The sequence below is a fragment of the Neolamprologus multifasciatus genome, chromosome 13 (genome assembly GCF_963576455.1).
Source record: "Neolamprologus multifasciatus chromosome 13, fNeoMul1.2, whole genome shotgun sequence".
NCBI classification, from domain to species: Eukaryota; Metazoa; Chordata; class Actinopteri; order Cichliformes; family Cichlidae; genus Neolamprologus; species Neolamprologus multifasciatus.
The window spans coordinates 22,497,768-22,517,342 of record NC_140451.1 but is presented as its reverse complement, the minus strand read 5'-3'; the positions used below and the strand labels follow the sequence as shown (position 1 = coordinate 22,517,342).

The window sequence follows — 19,575 nt, the reverse complement described above, 5'->3', positions numbered from 1 at the left end:
CGTGTTAGGAGGAAGTACTGCACGACGGTGTATCGTTATCACGTACAGAGAACTATGTGGCGATTGCACTTCACGGTTATTACTACAGAGGGCGCTGTAACTGAACCCACATAGAAGTCGAGCCGGTGGCGGCTAGCAGGCAGCTCAGAGCGGGACCCTTGAAAACAAAAACAATTCTGTGGCTTCCCTTTTTGAGTCCGGGGTGTCACTGCAATTCAGCATGAAGTTCATGTCCTCTTTGTTTAACGCTGCTTGCCAGTGTTTAGCGGTTTAGCCAGAGAGTTACCGAGGAGTCAGAATCAGGATTCAAAACGATACAAAATGCCACCGAAGAAGCAGCATCTCAAGCCGACTGCAGCCAACGTCTCCAGCTCTTTGGACCTAGAGTCTGAGGACATCAGCTTGGAGACTACCGTGCCCACCACCGAGGATGTCTCCTCGTCCGACGAGCAGCGGAACGGCTCTCAGAAGGTGACCCGCCAGCTGATCGAAAGGAAGGAGCTGCTGCACAACATCCAGCTGCTTAAAATCGAGCTATCTCAGAAGAATCTCATCATAGACAACATGAAGGCCGATCATATGTCAAAGGTAGACTTGGGGTGGGAAATGGGGACAGTGTTTCTGTAGACATCTGGGTGTAACTTTTCCCCTGGTTAGGAGAAAAACGACCTTGTACTGCAGCATCATTGTTGCAGTAATAGTTTTGTGATTGAATTCAAGCGTCTATAATAAAATATCTGGTGTTTCAGATTGAGGAGTTGGAGGAGAGGCTGAATGACGCCCTGCATCAGAAACAAGTGTTGGTCCTAAGACTGGATAACCAGCTGAAACTTACTCAGGAGGAGAACAGGTGAGAAAGGACACAACCAAAGCAGGGGTTTCACGACTAGTTATATTTTCCGAGACATAAACACTTAAATTGAAGTCTTTATGTGTGCATATAAAGCAGCACTCTTATAGACGTGGTCCTTGCCCCCATATCTCATTGTATTACATCACACAAGGATGTTGTGTCTGCCCTGTGCCCTTTGTAGCATCAGAGTCATGTTTGGGAACAAGAAATGCATATACAGCTCAGGCTATTGAGCAGTATTTCCAACAAGGCAAAGTTGACATGGTTTTGACACGTGCAGTGCGTGGATAATTGATACAGTATGTCCAGTGGTTGATAATTGATATATCGGACAATTATATCAGATATATCAGTTATCTGTGCACTGCACGTGTCCAAACCATGTCAACCTTGCCTTTCTAACTTTGTATACAAACTGCTTAGAAGATTGATGGATGCAGTGAAAGAGGATATGCGTGTTATGTATGTTAAAGTACACAATTATGTGTGCTTTAACATGCATAAGCAGAGCTTCTATAGTGCATTGTAATGTAATTTTTACCTAATAAAACTACATATACCCTCCGTCCCATCATTTAGCTGCTGAGGTCAAATGTCAACTTTGTTAAAAAAGGCTGTCATCACCAGGAAGCAGCAGGCTCTGCGTAAGCAGGAGATGGAGGCCATCCTGCTCAGGCAGCAGCAGCTTGAGGAGACTAACCGACAGCTGTGTGAGAAGGCTGGAGAACTGAGGAGGTCTCTCAGGGATCTGGACCTCTCCCAGGACAGATACCAGGAGCTTCGTGGTCTTCCTGAGGACAAAATATCTATACAGGAATATGTAGCTGTGAGTATGAGGTGGTCTTCTACTGGTCATTAGAAAGGACAGCATATAAAGAAATCAAGAAACAAGGTGATGTTTTCTTTGTGCCCTAGATGCGTTTCTATGAGGTAGTGACTCCTCTGCGGGCCCAGCTGGTTGAGCTTAGTCTGAAGAACAGCAGTGTGACAGAAGAGCTGGATATGCACAGAACCAAGATGAAGACACTGATTGAGGTAAAACACACAAACCCAACCTAGCAGCACTTGTGCAAAGTGTTCACATAATTGTTTGCGTAGCATATCAAACACTTGTTCTTTTTTGTCTTTATTTTCTTTTGTTATGTTTAAAGAAACATACTTGAAACACTCAGACTTTGAGTCACTTGTTTAGGAAATGTAAAAACAAAGATCGCAGATGGTCAAAATGTGCTAAAAGCGTCGATCATAGCGACTTTTCAGTGGCCATGTTAAAAACTGCAGTGTTGAGAATGATATTGGTGTGAGTTAAACAAAAACAGTACAGTCAATACAACTACCAGACACCCCGTAGGCATGCATGACACAATGATGAGAAAATGTTGTGTCATGCTGACAGCAGGGTTATAATATGCCAAAAAAATGTCATGAATTCAGACTCGGGATGCTGGAGGGATGTTGGCTAAGCAGTTTTCACCCTAAGGAGGTGAATGTGAGAACGCAAATGTCTGACACAGTCGGACCAGACATGGTCCGACTGGTATTTAACTGGTATTTAACTTGACGGTTCCATAGTAAAAAGTTGGCATGCTGTTGCTTTGTTACAGATTGTAAATAGCACAGGTAATATTTCTGTACTGCATTACTGAGTGGATATCATGTGTGCTTCCACATGTGCACTATCCAAACAGCATGCTTGTATTACCCACACAGAGTACTAACAGTAGTGTGGATGTCTTAAAAGCAGACTATTTCCTTGTGTTCGGAACATCTGAGAATGGGAAAACTGTGGAAAATATCCTGTTCTAATTCTCTTCTTGGCAAGAGATGCTTTAAGATAAAAATGCCGCAGGGCATCTAAACATTGCTGTGTGACAGGTGATTTTACTTTTTTTTTTTTTTACTTTTTTTTTTTTATTAAATGTAGACATCCTGCACCCTGAAGAACACACAAGCCAATACATGCTACTGTACATATTCTAATTCCTCTAGCTCACTAAAAACTAAGGCCTTTTTATCAGTTGCTCCTACATTGAGTGCCTGGACTGGATTTTTCCTGAAATCCTAATCTTTCAGTTTTTCATTATTATTCCTTCCAGTGTCCAAGGAATACTAGTAGCAGAATTCCTAGTATTTCTTTCGGATGCCTTATTTTCTTGGCAAGGTTTCGGTTTGTGATTTGGAGACGTCTGGCTGTAAAATTGCGCATCACCTCGTGCTGAATGCAGGAATGTGTCTTATTGCATCTAATAATAATAATGCTAATAATGATGATGATAATACTAATAGTAATAATAATAGTAGTAGATGAGGTGCTTCTTGTATTATCAGTATTGTCTTTTCTGTGCATGTGTCCTCAAAGAGCTACGAGGAAGAGCGGCGGTTGCGTACAGAGCTGGAGATGAGGAGCCAGAGATTGACCTTAGAACTGGCTGACACCAAACAGCAGATCCAAGATGGCGACTACCGCAGAGAGAACTACCCAAACATCAAACGGTGTGTTTGCTTATGTGACATTTGCTAATCAGAGGTCAGCTTATGAGCTTTCTATATTTCCTATGAAGGCCACAGTACATATTTTAGGCTCTGTCCTTGTCCCAGAAACACAATTTTTAAACAGTACATGGGGAAAAAATGCAGAACTGTATTGTAGATTTAAGAGCAGCCCGCTGCTTTTTCTTCTATAACAGTAATGAAAAAACACATTATAAATTTGACTACTGTGACTCAGATCCTTTGAAAACCAGTACATTGTAACATTTGATACTGGCGTTGAAACGCTTAATGGACCGTCTGGCGTAACAGCATGTTTGTAATAAATGTGGTGGAAAAGTAGGATGCCAGGAGCCTTTGTTTTATTTAAAAAAGGAAAACCAGCCGTCAGTTTTTGTTTGCTATCATTTTAATTACTTTAATATTATGTAATGTTTTAAAGAGCAGCATTTCACTATGATATTATCTAAAACTGGAAACAGCAAGCTCCAAACCATTTTTTCCCCTCAGAAACAAGAAATAGGAGATGATGAATTTAAACTTACCTTTATATTTAAATTTTGAACTTGTAAGTTTAAATTTGTGTCCACCCCTGATGTTGTGTTTTATAGAGAGCGCGACAACTTTGAAGCAGAGCTGAAGGAGTTAAAGAGGAGATACGAGGCCGTAGACTTGTCTCACGCCGCAGTGACCAGAGAAAGGGACACACTCAGCAAAGAGGTGCATCACACAGATTTTTTCCTCGTAATACCCTCTAAATCTTTCTTTCATGGTTCTGTGTTAATAGTTGTTTTTTTTGTTTTTTTTTATGTATTCTTCCTTTGTGTCCTCCAGGTGGCAACATTGCAACAATCAGTGACACTCCTGCAGAAGGACAAGGAGTACCTGCACAGGCAGAACGTGGAACTCAGTGTTCGCTGTGCACATGAAGAAGACCGCCTGGAGAGATTGCAGGTTCAGACAGTTCATCTGCAAAATGCTTATAGTAACACAAGAAGTCCCCGTGTGGTTTGCTTTCACTTTTCTTTCTCGTTTTTTTGACCAGGTACAATTAGAAGACACTAAAAAAGCCAGGGAAGACGCCTATGAAAAATATGTAGCATCCAGGTTCGGCTTTGCTGTTTTTGTTCTTTTATGCTTCTCATAAGAAGCCACTATTCTAGTGCTTTGATATGGAAGAAGTAAGCTGTGCAAGTATCATAATAGTCAATAAAAATTAGATGATGATACGTAGTATCTGCCAGCTGTATTCTGATCTCAGTTTTTATGACCTCACCCACATGAAGAAAGCTTCTGCGTATAATGCTCTGTTCATTTAAAAAAACTTTTTTTTAAATCTTCTTTTCTTTACAGAGACCACTACAAGTCAGAATATGAGAGCAAATTAAGAGAGGAGTTGGAGAACATCAGGCTGAAAACAAGTCAGGAGATAGGCAACCTGCAGAGAACCTCCAGGGAGATGTATGAGAGGGAAAACAGGTATCAGCGTCTTTTAGTATAACTGCTGAAAACTGTGAATATCAGGGGTGCTGTTTAAACCAAGTAAAGTCAAACATCATTCATTACTCATTAAGAGTCAGTGAGTGGTTTATAATTACAAATTGAAGCATTGCAGGGGAAAGAGACTGGTGACTCAATGATGTTGTGGTTTACAAATTCACCTAAAAAGCAAAAGATCCCCGGGAGGAGGAGGAGAAACAAGAAGGACATCAAACATAAAAATTTGCATTGTTAAAATGTGTAGAGCTACTTGTGGTGAATTAGAGAACAGCAAAAAGTAGAACAATTGTGCACCCACTACACTTGGTCTTTTTATTTTTCATCACTTATCTAACATAGAGTAAAGCAAATTTCGCAGTAAACTTCACCCTGATCCTTTTTGAGCATATAAGTTGTGTGATTATATACTTATTCGTGTCAACTCGTTGTTTCTTTTCTTTATATTTACATGTTCAAAAAAAGGTCAGTAAAATAACATAACATTTGTCTGTTACTGTATTTACTTGTGCCTACACAGATATTTAAAAAAGAGCTGTTACAATGTTACAATGTAACAGTACCTCAAAAACTAAGAAAATAGCTGCATGTCTTCGAATGATTAAAATCATTGCTTTCCACAGGGATGAGTATCTTTCAACTGTGTGTGTGTGTTTGATCAGGAACTTGCGCGAGGCCAGAGACGGCGCGGTGCTGGAGAGAGACCGAGCAGTGGCTGCTGAGAGAGACGCCCAGTCCAGATATGACCAACTGCTGGAGCAGTGAGTTTTATCATCTGTCACATGCTTAAAGCGCAACACTGACATGTTTTTTTTTTTTTTCTTTTTTCTGTCACTCCATGTGATGCACAGAAGTCAGAAGTCTCCCTTTAGGTAATTTCTAGCCAAGAAGATAAGTGAAAGTTATTTTATTGATTATTAATAAAATTCTCTCAGTCTTAATTTGATTAAAAAAACAAAGAGAGAGAGAGTGCTAAAAAAAAGTAAGTGGGAAAATGGGACTGTCTATGCACCTTGTTAAATGCATGATAGGGGTAACTTCTTTTATTTTTTTTGTATAAACTCGATTTTTAATGCGGTTCAAAATGGGAGGTTTTAAATAACATAAACTGGTAGTTTTAGAATAAATATCAAAATTTTTATCCGTGCAAGCAGCGATATAATGAGTACAAATTCTTAGTTACAATTGAAAATACCACACATGAAAGTTGGAAAAAAGTGCTTGGTCACATGATTACATACTTTAGACTATTAAAATCTGTTTTTGTTTCCAGCTGTATGAGGAAGATTCGTTAATGTGACAGGTAGCGTCGTGGTTAGTTAACAGCTTCCAACGTTGGCAACTTAAGAAACTCCACCTGAGGGTAACTGAGGGCATCTGGAACGACTCTTTGTTGTCGTTGTTAACCATGAAATATTTGGAACCCATTCGCATAATTCATTGTATTTTGTGTTTGTGTTTGCGTGTGTTTGTGTGTAGAAGACTAGCCAATGAAGCCAAACTACCGTAGTTTGATTAATAAAGCCAGCTTGATTGCTGTGCTTTTTTTAAAGATTAAGTTCTCACCGTGTTTCTTCTGTTTCTTTTAAAGCTGTGAGCTTGTACTTGCTTTGACGCTGACATGCGAGCCACTGGCCGCCTGTCATTAGCAAATGTTGTGGGCGCGGCAGGACTTTGGTGGCTGTGGTTTACCATCTCTTACTAAAGATCACTTGAAGGCTTTGCTGTAGCAGAGAGATCAAAAGGTTGCTCAGAAGTCAGTTTACTTTATAAAAAGAGGTCCTAAGCAGCCAGTGTCTTGGCCTGTAAGAGCTGAAACAGCACAGGTAAAAAGCAAAATGAGGCACCGATTAATTGATGGCACTGACGATATTTGCTGAGGAAATAAGATGAGATTTTGAAATTGCTATTAAGAGAAAGTGAGTTTAGTAATCAAGTTTTGTTGCCTTTTAATGTTAAAACTATGTGAGTTTTTTCAGATTTTGTAGGTTTTTTAAAAAATGAAGTTGTTTTTCTAGTATTTTTTTCCTTTTCCACCCTCCTTCTGAGTGATTAGTGTCTGACCAGCTAGTCTCTATCTGTGCTCCAGGCCACAGAGGCCATCTCGGTATAGCCTGGAAAGGTGCCTCTGGGCCATAGCCTTGTAAGAAGTTTTAAAAATTGCATGAAAATTGCTATAGAAATATTGTGAGCCCTGATGAACACGCCAGCACATAAATACTTAAGGTGTAAGATTTCTTTTTTATTGGAGGTAGCATTTCAGTCGTCCTAGTGTGTTGTGCCTTATTTCTGCTGTGTACATACTTGTGTCATTAGTCACATGGTATGTGTCTTTGCACCTGATTTCTCAAGACTCCCTTTGAAACCACATTTTAAAAGTAACAATTATTTACGTGGAGAAATTTCTTTCTGCACCATCAAGAATTCTAATTTCTCATGTCATAAATCTTTATTTTTTCACTTTAAGTGTCTCTGCAACACACAAACAGAGCCACTTACACAGCAGCAGCAGCAGCGGCAGTAGTAGTGTCCCAGTCCTGGGTTACTACTACATGCCATGCATTTCTCTACATTCAAACCACCAGCTGTTAGTCTTTCCATACACACACACACACACATATGCACAAAGTCACTTCACTCTCCCTTGGACTCTCTCTACAGCGATCACATTCCCTCTCTACATCACATCGCAAGCCAGCAATGACAGATGCTAGCCTCAAGCCCTTAACCCCTAACCCCACGCATGCCCCTATTTTTGGGGCAAAGAATGAGGGTGAGAAGCCTGAAATGGCGTCAGTTAATTTAAGCCTAAAGGGCCAGCTTGAACCATAGCGATCCAATTGTCCGAAACAAAGGCAAAGTGTTGAGCACAGTTTTTTCCGTTTTCACCTTCCTGACAGACTTGAGTGTCACGTACTCTTATTTGTCACTGTCATAAATTTGCCATTTAAAAGCACAAGAATAAACGCAGCTAATGACAGCCTTCCGGAAGGGTAGCATTGTTTTCCGAAGAAACTTTTACTTCTTTGCTTCCATATTGCGGCCACAATGAATAAAAGAAGGCATAAAATATCCACCATGTGTACACGTCTATCACTGTGAGCACATAGCTCAGGCCTGCGCACTATGGATGATGAAATCTTATCAGGTCAGCTGTAATCGAGAGTTATTAATATTATCCAACCAACCTCCACGACTTGATGGGGTCTGTGTGTGCATGCTCGAACACTGCCTAGGGAGGAGAAGTGAGCTTGAAACTGTTGTCTGCTCGTGTTGTACTTTAAAGGCTGCAGAAAAATTGTTGCCCTTTTTTAATTAGTCACGAAAAAATTGAGTTTATAATTTCTCTCGAGCGGGAAGTGATATCTTCAAGTTATTTTTCTTACTCATCTAACAGTCTTACACATGCTGCTCGATTCATCAGGATCCATTTGCTGTTTCAGCCTGATAAATGACTGGAAAGATTAAAATAACCAACCAGTTTGTTTTGTCTTTGCATTTACATGCATAGAAAATTGGATCAAAATAAAAATAAAATCACCTCTGTCTTTATATTCTATATCCGACATTAACTGCAGGGCACTTTCGGTCCCTTTGTTCTTGTCTAATTGGTTAGGTTAAATGGAAAAACCTTTTACTGGTGCCAACTTAATCACTGTAGATGGAACAAAATCAAAAACTGCTGCAAGCACAACTGAAGAAATGGTGCACTGTAACACGCAAACTTCCTGCTTAATGACTTTGTGTATCGGTGTAGGCGCAAATTGAACTTCATTTCACAGTAGTGTACAATGGGGAATTAAAGTATACCAACTGACAGCTTCTTTGCCAGTTTCCAAAGGAGCATGCTTTTAAGACATTTACCGCAAAATGTAATTGAGTCCCTGTTGTGGAAGAAGTTGCAGCATTTGTTTAAAACCACCGGGCATGCCTGAGCTCAACCACCAGCCTACAGTTGAGTTTACCTTTTGTGTGAGAAGCACACTGTGCTCCTTTATTATCTAGTCCACATAGTCTCTTTGTACCAAAACATGTTGTAACATTTAAAAAAGAAAATACAAAAATTATCTTTAATATCTAGTGAGGTGTGTGACTTTATCTCCATCTTTTCTTACTCTAGGTTCCGTCAGCTCCAGCTGGGTACAGACAGCCGGGTGGCAGAACTATCCAACCAGGCCAAGCTGCACTCTTTTGAAGCTGAGCGTGCTAATATGGTCAAGGATGAGACGGCTAAAGCCCTAGCTCAGTGTCAGCTGGAGTGTGAGAAACAGCAGAAGAAACTAGAGGTACTCAGACATAAAATGATGGGATACCCGATTACTAGTGTGTTTGTTTTACTTTCTGCTTGAGTTAATGTTACAGGTTGTTTGAAGTTATTCGTATTAGTAATTAGTAATTAGTGCATCCTGCTGAGGTCTGTGGAGCATTCATTACAGAGAGTAGCACACAACTTAAAAATTCTCTTAGTCTTCTTATTTAATTCAAGATTACCTCAGTCTGATTGTCACCTTGAACACTTCTTTGATAATAAAGTTGGTGCTTCTAGTCTACTCCTAATTATCAGTCAGTCAAAAATGATCTGTTTGGCACAGATGGGAGAAACGTTGCCCACAAACATACGATGTTATTATTACAACCGAATATGCGCAACTGAAGCCTAAAATCAAGTCCGTCCATAGTACTTAAAAATTAACACGGCTATCCGTCTTCATAAATCGCTCCAGTGGCTTCATTTTTATTTGTGTCCAATGAATCAAGCGTACTTATGAAAGAAATACACTAAGTGCAATTAGTCCTTGATGTCTGGATGCACCTCTCATCACATCACGTGTTCATAAAAGGAGAAAAATGCTTAATATATATATATATTTTTTAAATTAACGCTGTGATTGCAAGGCTTGCTTTTTGTCTCTGTCTGATCTTTCTTTTCTCCTGATCTATTTTTCGAGTAAATGTAGAAAAGGAAAAATGGTAAAAGGAAACAATTTCTAATAAGTTAATCCAAAAACAAAGTTTATGTAATCATTTATGTAATGGGAACAAAAATATACCCTACGTCTCAAGATATTACTCCATTATCCATCATTTGATTACGATGGTGGAACATTCATTCTGATTAAAAGTCCGTGTAATGCTGTAGTTCACCGTTGATTAAATCAAATGGGAAAAATCAGTTTAAAATTTTCATTATCATAAAATTTGTTTCATAGTCTGAAACATGTAAGTGTGTCAAATATGTAAATGTACTTGTTCCCTACAAGCCTGTTGTTACGATGAATTTCTGCCTGCAACCATATATGAAACCTACAAGTAAAATATGGGCTCGATTGCGCAGCAAACTGTCTGTGTGGTAGTATGAGCATCAAACTGAGTTTGGTAAAACAGCATAGGCGAGAAGCAAAAAAGCACTCATCCAATTCAGGAAATTCTTACCCCTCAGCTGTAAAAGTTTGATGGGGTATTGTCGTAACCTTGCTGGCTGGGCGGCGGTTTAGACACTCAAGTTAACTTAGAAACGAGGTGACTTCTCATCTCAATGAACTTGAACTCAGGGTCAAGATCACAGGTCAACCTTTTGGAAAATCGCCTCAAATTTATACTATAGGTGTCTCGACTAGAAGGCTGAGGCATAGCATTTTACATTTTCTTTCAGTCTCTATAAACTTGGCAGTATCAAAAGATTTCAAAGCCTTGTGTGTGTCCAGGGTTACCTTAACATTTATTAATCATTTTATCTTTATATAGCGAAAGGTTTTTTGCTATTATGTTAGTTTGGGGTGGTGGGGAAAAATAAATAAATCAATAAAAAGTATTGGGATATTTTGCATGGGGATTTTTGTAGCTATGCAGAGAGACCAAATATCAATGTTATATTAAATTATTTTAAATACTCTGGGAATTCTAGAAGCAAGAGGGCTCATATCATGAGTGTTAATGCTGAAATTAGAATTTATATTAAATCGCCTCCATCAAATCCCACACTGGGATAGCTTGACATGGCAATGTTGCCATCAGTGCGAATGACTCTCTCTCAGTAAGCACGACTCATGGGGACTCGAGTCAACTCTTGTGGCAGTTACACAGGTCATACGCGGCAGGTTTATGACAGGATTTACTGATAGTGTTGGCATGTTTGACAACCTCATTTTACAGCAAAACATAACTGAAGTGAGATAACTTTTATCATTTTGGAAAAAGCTGATCTTGATAAACTATAACTCTGCGGACATAATTTGGAAACAAAGGTGTTAAAGTGCAACTAAGAACAATAGTTTTGAACATTATTGTCTGTGTCTCTGTCTCTCCTCCTGCTGCTAAGCTCCTCACTCAGGAGTTTTACAGGCTACAAACTTCCTCAGAGAGGCGGGTAGCAGAGCTGCAGACTCAGAACGCTGAGCAGGCGTCTCGCCTGGAAACGTATGAAAAGCTCGAGCAAGAGCTGGACCAGGTCACCATGCAAGCCGCCGAAAGTAAGAGTATAGCATTAGCTCTGTGGAAACAGCTACTTTAAACACATATCTGTGAAATCAGACAGACAAAATCAAACAAATACACTCAACTGGAACCTAACATTGGAAAATGTGTGTAATACAAATTACATAATAATCTTATTTGGGTAAGATGGGAGATTGACATAGAAAGATGGCAAAAAAATCTTAATACAGTTTTATCTTTTGATCTTTTTAAATGCCTGAGCTTAGCAGGAAAAGAAAACAAACCACATGTTTGTACCTGTTTATCTTAACAGCCCCGCAGACATACTCTAATTCCAGTTGTACCATTATCTCTTGCCAGTTGAGAATGAAGAAGAGGCAGAGAGGGTTTTGTTCTCATATGGCTATGGGGCAAATGTTCCTACAACGGCCAAAAGAAGACTAAAACAGAGGTATAGTACATGAAGCACTTCACTGCATTTCAAGCAAAGGATGCAACAAAAATGTTGGTCTTTTAAGGTTTTGCATCCTGCATAAGATTTGCAAAACATATTTTGAGTGTTTAAAGAAATGCATCATTTATATTGTCATATATTCTTTTCCTTTGTATTTGATTTTGAATTTTGCCCTTTATGTTGCAATAATGGTAATCAATTTGCTGTGTATACTTTAAATGTGACACATATCGTGCATCTTTGCGGCTTTCTTCTTTGGCGGTCATCTACACAGTGTCTTTTGCTTTGTGAACTAAACAGTTGTTTAACAGTAATTCCTTAGAAATACCAAGCTAGAACATCTGGGCATGTTTCCACTTAAAGTCTTTTATTTGATTTTTATCTCCAGCATGTGCAGCCAAAAGGCTAAATTAATCTCATTGCCTAGCAGCAGACTCTAGAAGATGCATTGTGTAAATACACACTAGTGTAATCTTGTTGATTGAAATTCCCATAACTTTATGTGGCTGTTATGCAGCGTTCACTTGGCCCGCAGGGTACTGCAGCTCGAGAGGCAGAATACATCACTGAGGAGAGAGTTGGAAAGTCACAAGTCGCAGACGGGGCAGATATCCGAAGAGGTAAACACCTGAAACAATCAACAGTCAAATTCCCTGGAGAACGTCATTACTATGAGAGTGGTACTTGTTAATTTCTAAGAAAAACAAACTTGAAAGCATTTCAAGTCAGTACCTGCAAACACTTGTTTTCCTGCCTTGACAAAACTCCTACAGCAACTCTGCTTAAATTTATTCCACTTCTTCTGTCAAAGTCACAAGGATTTACGTATTCCCTCTTATTTTCCCCTTGTAACAAAAGAAAGTCATTACAAAGCCCAACCTTGATGGCTCCTCTCTCATCTCTATTTACCTCCTCACATTGTCACGACTGTGGTATAATCACTTCTCTCTGAAAGGCTGCCATTGGAGCTGTGACATTAGGTCACATCTTGAAGAATGGAAAAAATGATTTTAGCAGAGTGTGCGTGTGTGCAGTACTAAGCCAAAGTTTTAGGTACTTCACAAGGGTAAGCATGACAGTGACCACAAATATATCCATAACGGTGAATCCTGATCTCAACGGCGCTGAATTTGCGTAAAGAGAAAGAAGCACCTGCCACAGGTTAAGTCCTCAGAAGTGGCGTGGCGAGTTTTCCTGGAAGACGTGCCAGATGTCTTTAAAAATTATGCACAAGTGAGCTTAGGAGGATTTTTATTTTTATTTTCTTCTTAACTACTGCGTAGTTGTGTAAGACTTTATTTGTGGTATTATTTCTTTCATATAATCCTCAGGTCCAAACTTTTGCACAGTAGTGAGTATCATCCAACCCACTTGGGGACACATTGTGATGGTCCCCTGCTTTTTTTCTGAATCTTCTGTCAACATTTAACAATGAAACTGTCAGATTCCACGTTTGAAGTCAAATGATGAAAATGGCAGGTTGTTTAAAAACAAACAGCATGCATTGCAGACTTTGTATGAGAAGAATGTGAAGTTAGTCATAATACCTGTCAAACGTTGTTGATACAGTGGGAAAGTATTGCCAAAAACCATGACAGCCATTGAGCTTTTGTTGCGTTTGGCAGACTGTGTATGAGTGTGCAACATTGAAGCTTAAAGTTTGGGTGTGTGAATTCTCTCTGTATACAAATGTGTATGTAAAGTCACGTGTCTGCCACTCGTGCACTAATGCGAAATTTTATCCAGAAAGATTTGTAATTATAAGCCTGATAGCTCTGTCAGCCAAATGTGCTTGTGTTTTCCTTTCTTTTCTTCTTCTTTCTCCTCACTCATTATTATAAACTCAATGAGAGGAGAGGTTGTGCAAGCCAGAATGGGCAGGATTTAAATAAGCCAACCATTCAACTGTCAGCTGTGATCAACTGGCATTCATCTGGAATAACTTATGATTCACTGAGTATACAAGAAAAGAAGAAGAAAAAATTATACTTCCTTTTCACTAGAAAGGCTCAGGGTGTTAACTGCTAAACCACCCACACAAATGCCCTGACTAACTAACGATTGTCCTTAGCCTCCACCCAGTTCTACTCACTATCGGCCAGTTGTAAAAGCCGTTTAATGTTTAACACCCATACTTTATCTAGTGTTCAGCAGATTTTAAGAACAATACCAACTGATGGATATGTTTTTGTTTTTTTCATAAAAAGCTTGAAGTTTAGATATGCCTTCATAAAAACTCACTTTTATGCAAGTTTCTCCTGATGAGATCAGAGATGCCATGACTGTAGATCTTGCATCATTCAGAAATATTTGCCAATGTTTTAGTTGATATTATTTTATAATATCAACTAAAACCAGTTTCTAAAGAGAATTACTTAACTGGTGTGACATTAGTTTATCAATTACTGTGCAATGTACTGAGCCACCGCTGATTTCTTTATATTTTGCTTCTAAGCTGTCAGACGTTCTTGTAATATCTTTTGGGTTTTTTTATAAATTGATTTTCACTACTAGTTTTCTGAAGGTCTTTTAAATTTTCTTTTCTCATTTTTGTGGAAATTGGCTGCTTTTTCACTCTTTTTCCATCAAGTCATCGTACCTGACCATTTCCAGGGGAATGTTTTTGTTTAAGCCACTTAACACTGACCTATGAATCATTCAAGCATAATAACGGCTACTAACTTAAGGAATGAGGTAGTGTTGTGTCTACACATAGCAACTTTGCAAAGAACCTGTTTTAAAGTGCATCTTTGAGCACTTTGTTACTAGCTGTGTGTTGTGAAAAACACATTTTTCTCATTTCTTTATTTGAATCTTTGAAAAAATGCCAGAGATAACAGTTTGACAGACCCATGAAAAATTTACACAAGTCAAACGAAACATTACATAGGTGAAGTAATTGCTCTCTAACTACTCAGGTTAACACATACTTTGTTTTTTCCACAGTTGTTGGCCACCAACCAGCTGTTACAGCAGACGCAGCAACCTTATAGTTACTTGATTGAGACGGTGAGACAAAAGGATGCACAGATCAGCATACTGAAGGAGCGTGTCACCTCACTTGAGGGCGATGTCAGGTATACATGCTGCATACTACATTAAAAAAAACAAACAGTCATTCACGACCTTTTCAACTGAAGGTTGTTCAGCCTTCTCTCCTTCTTGGAAAGCGTCCTTTGCTAATTTGTTTGATTAAAGTTTGTATCTTGGAAATCACTTGATACAATAGGGAGCCTATATCTCCCCACCCTTGGTTTATCTCTTCCTTATCATTATCTCCCAGTCTCATCTTTTGTCACTTTCACACCTAGCCCATTACGTCTGTGCAAACCTGCATGCGTGCATGTAAGTCCCCACATGCGTGCATTTACAGGTTCCTGGCAATGACCTAAATTGCTGTTGTGCCCTCTCTATTTTAGCCTGTCAAAAATGCAAATTGACAGACTGCAGGTTTTCTCTTGCTGTGCGCTACCACGGAGCGCTCACCAGGTGCAGGAACAAGAAGGGTTAAAAAAAAAAGGTTAAGAAAAATGCTGTCAGACTTTCCCTGTCGGAAACATTTAAGTTTTCTCTGTGGGTCTGCAAGGTTAACCTGTTTGGCTGCAGGTGCACAGCTCAGGAGAATTTTACATGATGCACTGAAGTCCTGTTGCTTTTATCTGTATGAATGTGTGCAGGTTTTTTTTAGTAGTATTAACAGTTTGCTGATATTCCAAATTCTCCTACCTGAAATTGGCTTATCTCTGCTTATGAGACGTTTAAATCTTGCCAACAGTAGGGACGCTATCTGTTATTTGAAGATTTGCATGGTGATTTGCCTTAAACCACCTCCATTACAAGCCTCTGCTTGTATGTCTCGGAGCCTCGGGAAAGAACGTTTGAACTGCACTGTAGTGAGATAGAAATACTTTTCAAAGTCATCGCTTGTGTGTTTTGAATTTGTTGCCCATTGATAATCTTATCTAGCCTGTTTGTATTCTTAGTGCTGAGAACATTCTGGCTTTTTAGGCCAAGTGGCAGGCTTTTTGTTTATTTTTGCATACACAAATGAATGAATATTCAAATTACGATGCATACCACACCTTCACATCTGATCCCGTGTGTCCCATCCACCTGACGCTAAAGAGCAATAAAAAAAACAAAAACTAAAACACACTAAATATGCTTCATGAAGGACATTAATATTACCGTTTCTGCAGTCTTTAAATATTTTTGTTCAAGACATGTTAATATTTTACTACATATACTTACTGAATAAATATTAAGTGTACTTTTTGTATTAACTAGAGATCTGATCTCTCTGTCTGTGTTTGAATATGACCTCAGTTCTCTGAGGAAAGAGCGGACCGCTCTGGAACAGGTGAAAAACAACATGGCCGCTGATCTGGAGCGTCTTCTCAACCATCAAGAGGTACACAAAGGGACAGTGTTGGTTACTGGTTGTGTTTTGTTTAGTGTTTATGTGATTGTTAGCAATCAGTTTTCTGAATGCTTTCTGATGATATCAAGATATAAAATATTTGTAAACTGAGTGGGTAGTACATTTATTCGAAAAGCTACATTGCTATTTATATTATCAGTGGTTGTATGGAGTTTTTGTTGGAGCTTGTTTTTCAAACCCCACACAAATAGACTCCAGGGGGCTTAATTATAAGCTGCAGTGATATTTCAATAACACATCACTGTAAACATAAAAAAGCCAGAGTATTCTCTGAAAGTAAGGTCACAAAATGAAAAGTGAGAAACCTAGAAGGAAGAAAGAAAAGAAACTGGTTGGTTGGTTTCTTGGTTTCAAAGTGTTGAATCAACTTCATCACACAACTGACGTAAACAGTAAAACCCTCAAACAGGAGTCACCTCTTCCAGCTCAGCATGTTGTTTTCTTCTGAAGTGCAGACAGAAATCTGGCAATTCTGAGCTCAAATCACAAGAGTTTACTTGTAGCTAAACCAGATTGTAAAGCAGGCTGTAATTTGATTACATCATCCGCTGCAGGGATGAGACACAATTTCTTTTTTTCTTTCTCCTACAAGCTCATGATTTAAACCTCAGAGTTTTTTATTTATTTATTTTTTGGCAATGTATGATTTTAAAAACTAAACAGATTACATTTATTTTTTGTTATAGTACTTCCCAGTTTGCATGAATTTAATGACTAATGATTGCAGATCTAGTTTTCGGTGATGAGGTTTTGCAGCTGTGTTAGCTGCGACATCCACTGTATTGTCTGAGTGTATCTTGCTCCAGGTGGGTACCGTACCTGTTAACCCATGCTTCAGTGGAACAACACATATAAAGATTTAATATCTCTCTTTAATTATGGTACCAACAGTCTTTAGTAAATATTTAGGAATTTTCCTTTATAATATCCTAGAGCTCAAGTCTTCTTTAAATAAATAAATAAATGAACACAAACCTAATTATAATTTAATCAGATAATTCACACATTTTTTTTTAACCTAAAAACAAAACGTTTGGTATTTTTGTCTGAAATTTAACGGTATTAATCAATTATAAGTAATAGCTGTTGATTAATTTAATGTTGATCTTCACACCGGAGAATTTAGTGCAGCGTCTTAATGATCGTAAGCACGCGTGCGCGTACACGCAGGAGTATGTTCCCAAGCAGGCCGTTTGCTGTATGAAGTATGTGCCCTGTCATAGACAGCTGTTCCTCAGCTTGGCTATTTGGGATGCCACTAGCGTGTGTGTGTGCTCTAGTGTGTGCGTGTGTGCTCGTGCGTGTGTGCGAGATGCCAGGGCTCATGTCCTCAGAGGTGATAAATAGAACCGTGAAATGGCCGAGAGTCCCCCTCTCTGCCCTGCTGCTGTTGCCGCTGCTGCCATCCCTGCAGACCCTTAGTGCAAGTCGTCCCATCGCTGGACTGTGTTTTGTTTCTTCGACCTGAATTCTTGAAAGCAAATGTTTCACAAAAATTAATAAAGATAAAAGAGAAGAATTACATTTTTTTTTTTTTTGTTAAATCAAACGATTATATAGTTGAAATCTGTGGCCTTTTGGACTCTACACTCCCAGTAATTTCTCATACACTCCTTCATTTATTGTTTTACTCTTGTTTCCTCTTTTTTCTTTTATGAACTGTGCGGTTTTCCAGGAGTTGGCCATGATGAAGCAGGTCCTGATCAGCATGCGGTCCAGACAGGCAGACGCTCTAAACCTGTTGGAAACAGATAAAACTGGTATCAGGACTTCTGGATTGGGGAAAAAACAGCAGTCCAAACGTATCAACAGGACAGCAGAAGAAGAATCACCAAACAAACCCAAACCCACTGTGTTTGTAAGTGACTGTTGTAGCACCACCCTTTTTATGAGTCACACTATGTGAACGTGCTTAGACACATGTTAGGACAAAGCAATAGAAATGAAAGGATGAATAGTTTTTTTTAAAAATCATTTAGTGAAATAGACGTTTTTTAGTGAAGTTGGCTAACTGAGGATATGTTTTAGTATGTAGCCATGAGTCATGAGAAAGTCAAATAGATGAGAGTATATTAACAAATCTCTTTCACTTTTCATATTATTTCTTTCTCTTATTTTCATTTACAGACAAATAAAGAAGTTCCCGATTGGTACCAAAAGCAGAAGCAGAAATCCAAGTGACCGTTTGTGTCATGACTGGAGCTCAGGACTTTTGTTTTGTTTTTAACTTTTAGGTTTTGTCTAGACTTTTGTAAGTTACAGTTCATTTCATTGCTTGATTGCTTTTCAAATACAAAGGCACAAACAGTTTGAACTGTCTAAGCGTTTTGTTTTTCTCATCCTTTGTTAAATATTGTTCATGGGATAAATTATCTGTGTGCTGGTCCAGAGATATTACCTTCCACAGGGTACACATTCCAAGCTAACTGAAGGCCCAAAAATTCCTCTTTTTTGGCAGTGGTCTGTTTTATTAGGTCTGTCTATCATTATTTTCTCATCTTTTCCAAGTTTGCAGATGCTGCTCGCTACAAACAACACTGCAGGAACCTTAGCCTTTGATTTGCACAAGCTGAGGTTCCTTAAATAGAGACATAGTAGACATAGCTTTATTATTTCTGACCATGTTCTTATCGGTGTCATATTAAATTTGGGCGGGCGGCTAATGCGAAACTGGTTTGTCCCTTTTCAGGAGTTTTGTTATCCTACATGTGATGTTAAAACTCCCATAAGAAGTAGTAGTAGATCTGTGGAAAAGGTTTCATAAGCCTCAAGAGTAGAAAGGCTACAATACAACTAAGAAAATATCAGAAAATCAGCTTTGGAAGAGAAAATGTCAGCCAGATGAACTTGAGACTAACCTTGATGGGTGTGAGGTAGGGTGGGGAAAGAATGAAAGGAGAAGGTTTGGACTGGATGTTAACCCGGCGAATACATTATCCTCAAAACACAGTGGAGACGAGTGATGGCATGGGTAGGCATAGCTTCTCAGTTCACTAAGGTAGTAGTGATCATTGATAATGCAACAGAAACAGCTGGATTAATCGTGAAGTGTATGGTTTTTGCTCATATTCAGCTAAATGCAGCTGTTGATTGGAAGCTGCTACACAGCACAGATGTTGAGGGAGCCAAAGCATGTTGCACAAGGCCCAGGTGATTCTGAATAAAGAGTAAAGAAATGGGATATTCAGTAGTGGCCGTGTAAGTCTTCTAATCTCACCCTGATTGAGCATCAAGTTTTGAAGGCGAAAGGCAGAAAGACTCAAGAGCAAACCATAATTGATGGCAGCTGCAGTGAAGCATTTGCTTTACTGCATTTGGTTAAATCCATGGATTTCAGACTGTCATTGTTTTGGTAAAGGTTTCTTAACAAAGTACTGCAACTGAACATTATACTCTATAATTATT

The 19,575-nt window shown here is 38.9% G+C and overlaps 1 protein-coding gene across 1 annotated transcript; it reads left to right on the top strand.

The window, feature by feature from the left end:
• Positions 1 to 5: 5 nt before the first annotated feature.
• On the top strand, positions 6 to 19,574 carry pibf1 (progesterone immunomodulatory binding factor 1). Its single transcript, XM_085183017.1, has 18 exons — positions 6 to 588; positions 750 to 850; positions 1,481 to 1,679; positions 1,769 to 1,888; positions 3,213 to 3,346; positions 3,955 to 4,063; positions 4,178 to 4,297; positions 4,389 to 4,450; positions 4,697 to 4,822; positions 5,503 to 5,601; positions 8,961 to 9,126; positions 11,160 to 11,310; positions 11,636 to 11,726; positions 12,247 to 12,349; positions 14,676 to 14,806; positions 16,056 to 16,140; positions 17,846 to 18,028; positions 18,298 to 19,574. The coding sequence occupies exons 1-18, from the start codon at positions 322 to 324 to the stop codon at positions 18,349 to 18,351; spliced, it is 2,301 nt and encodes a 766-aa protein (XP_085039143.1). The 5' UTR covers positions 6 to 321; the 3' UTR covers positions 18,352 to 19,574.
• Position 19,575: the final 1 nt, after the last annotated feature.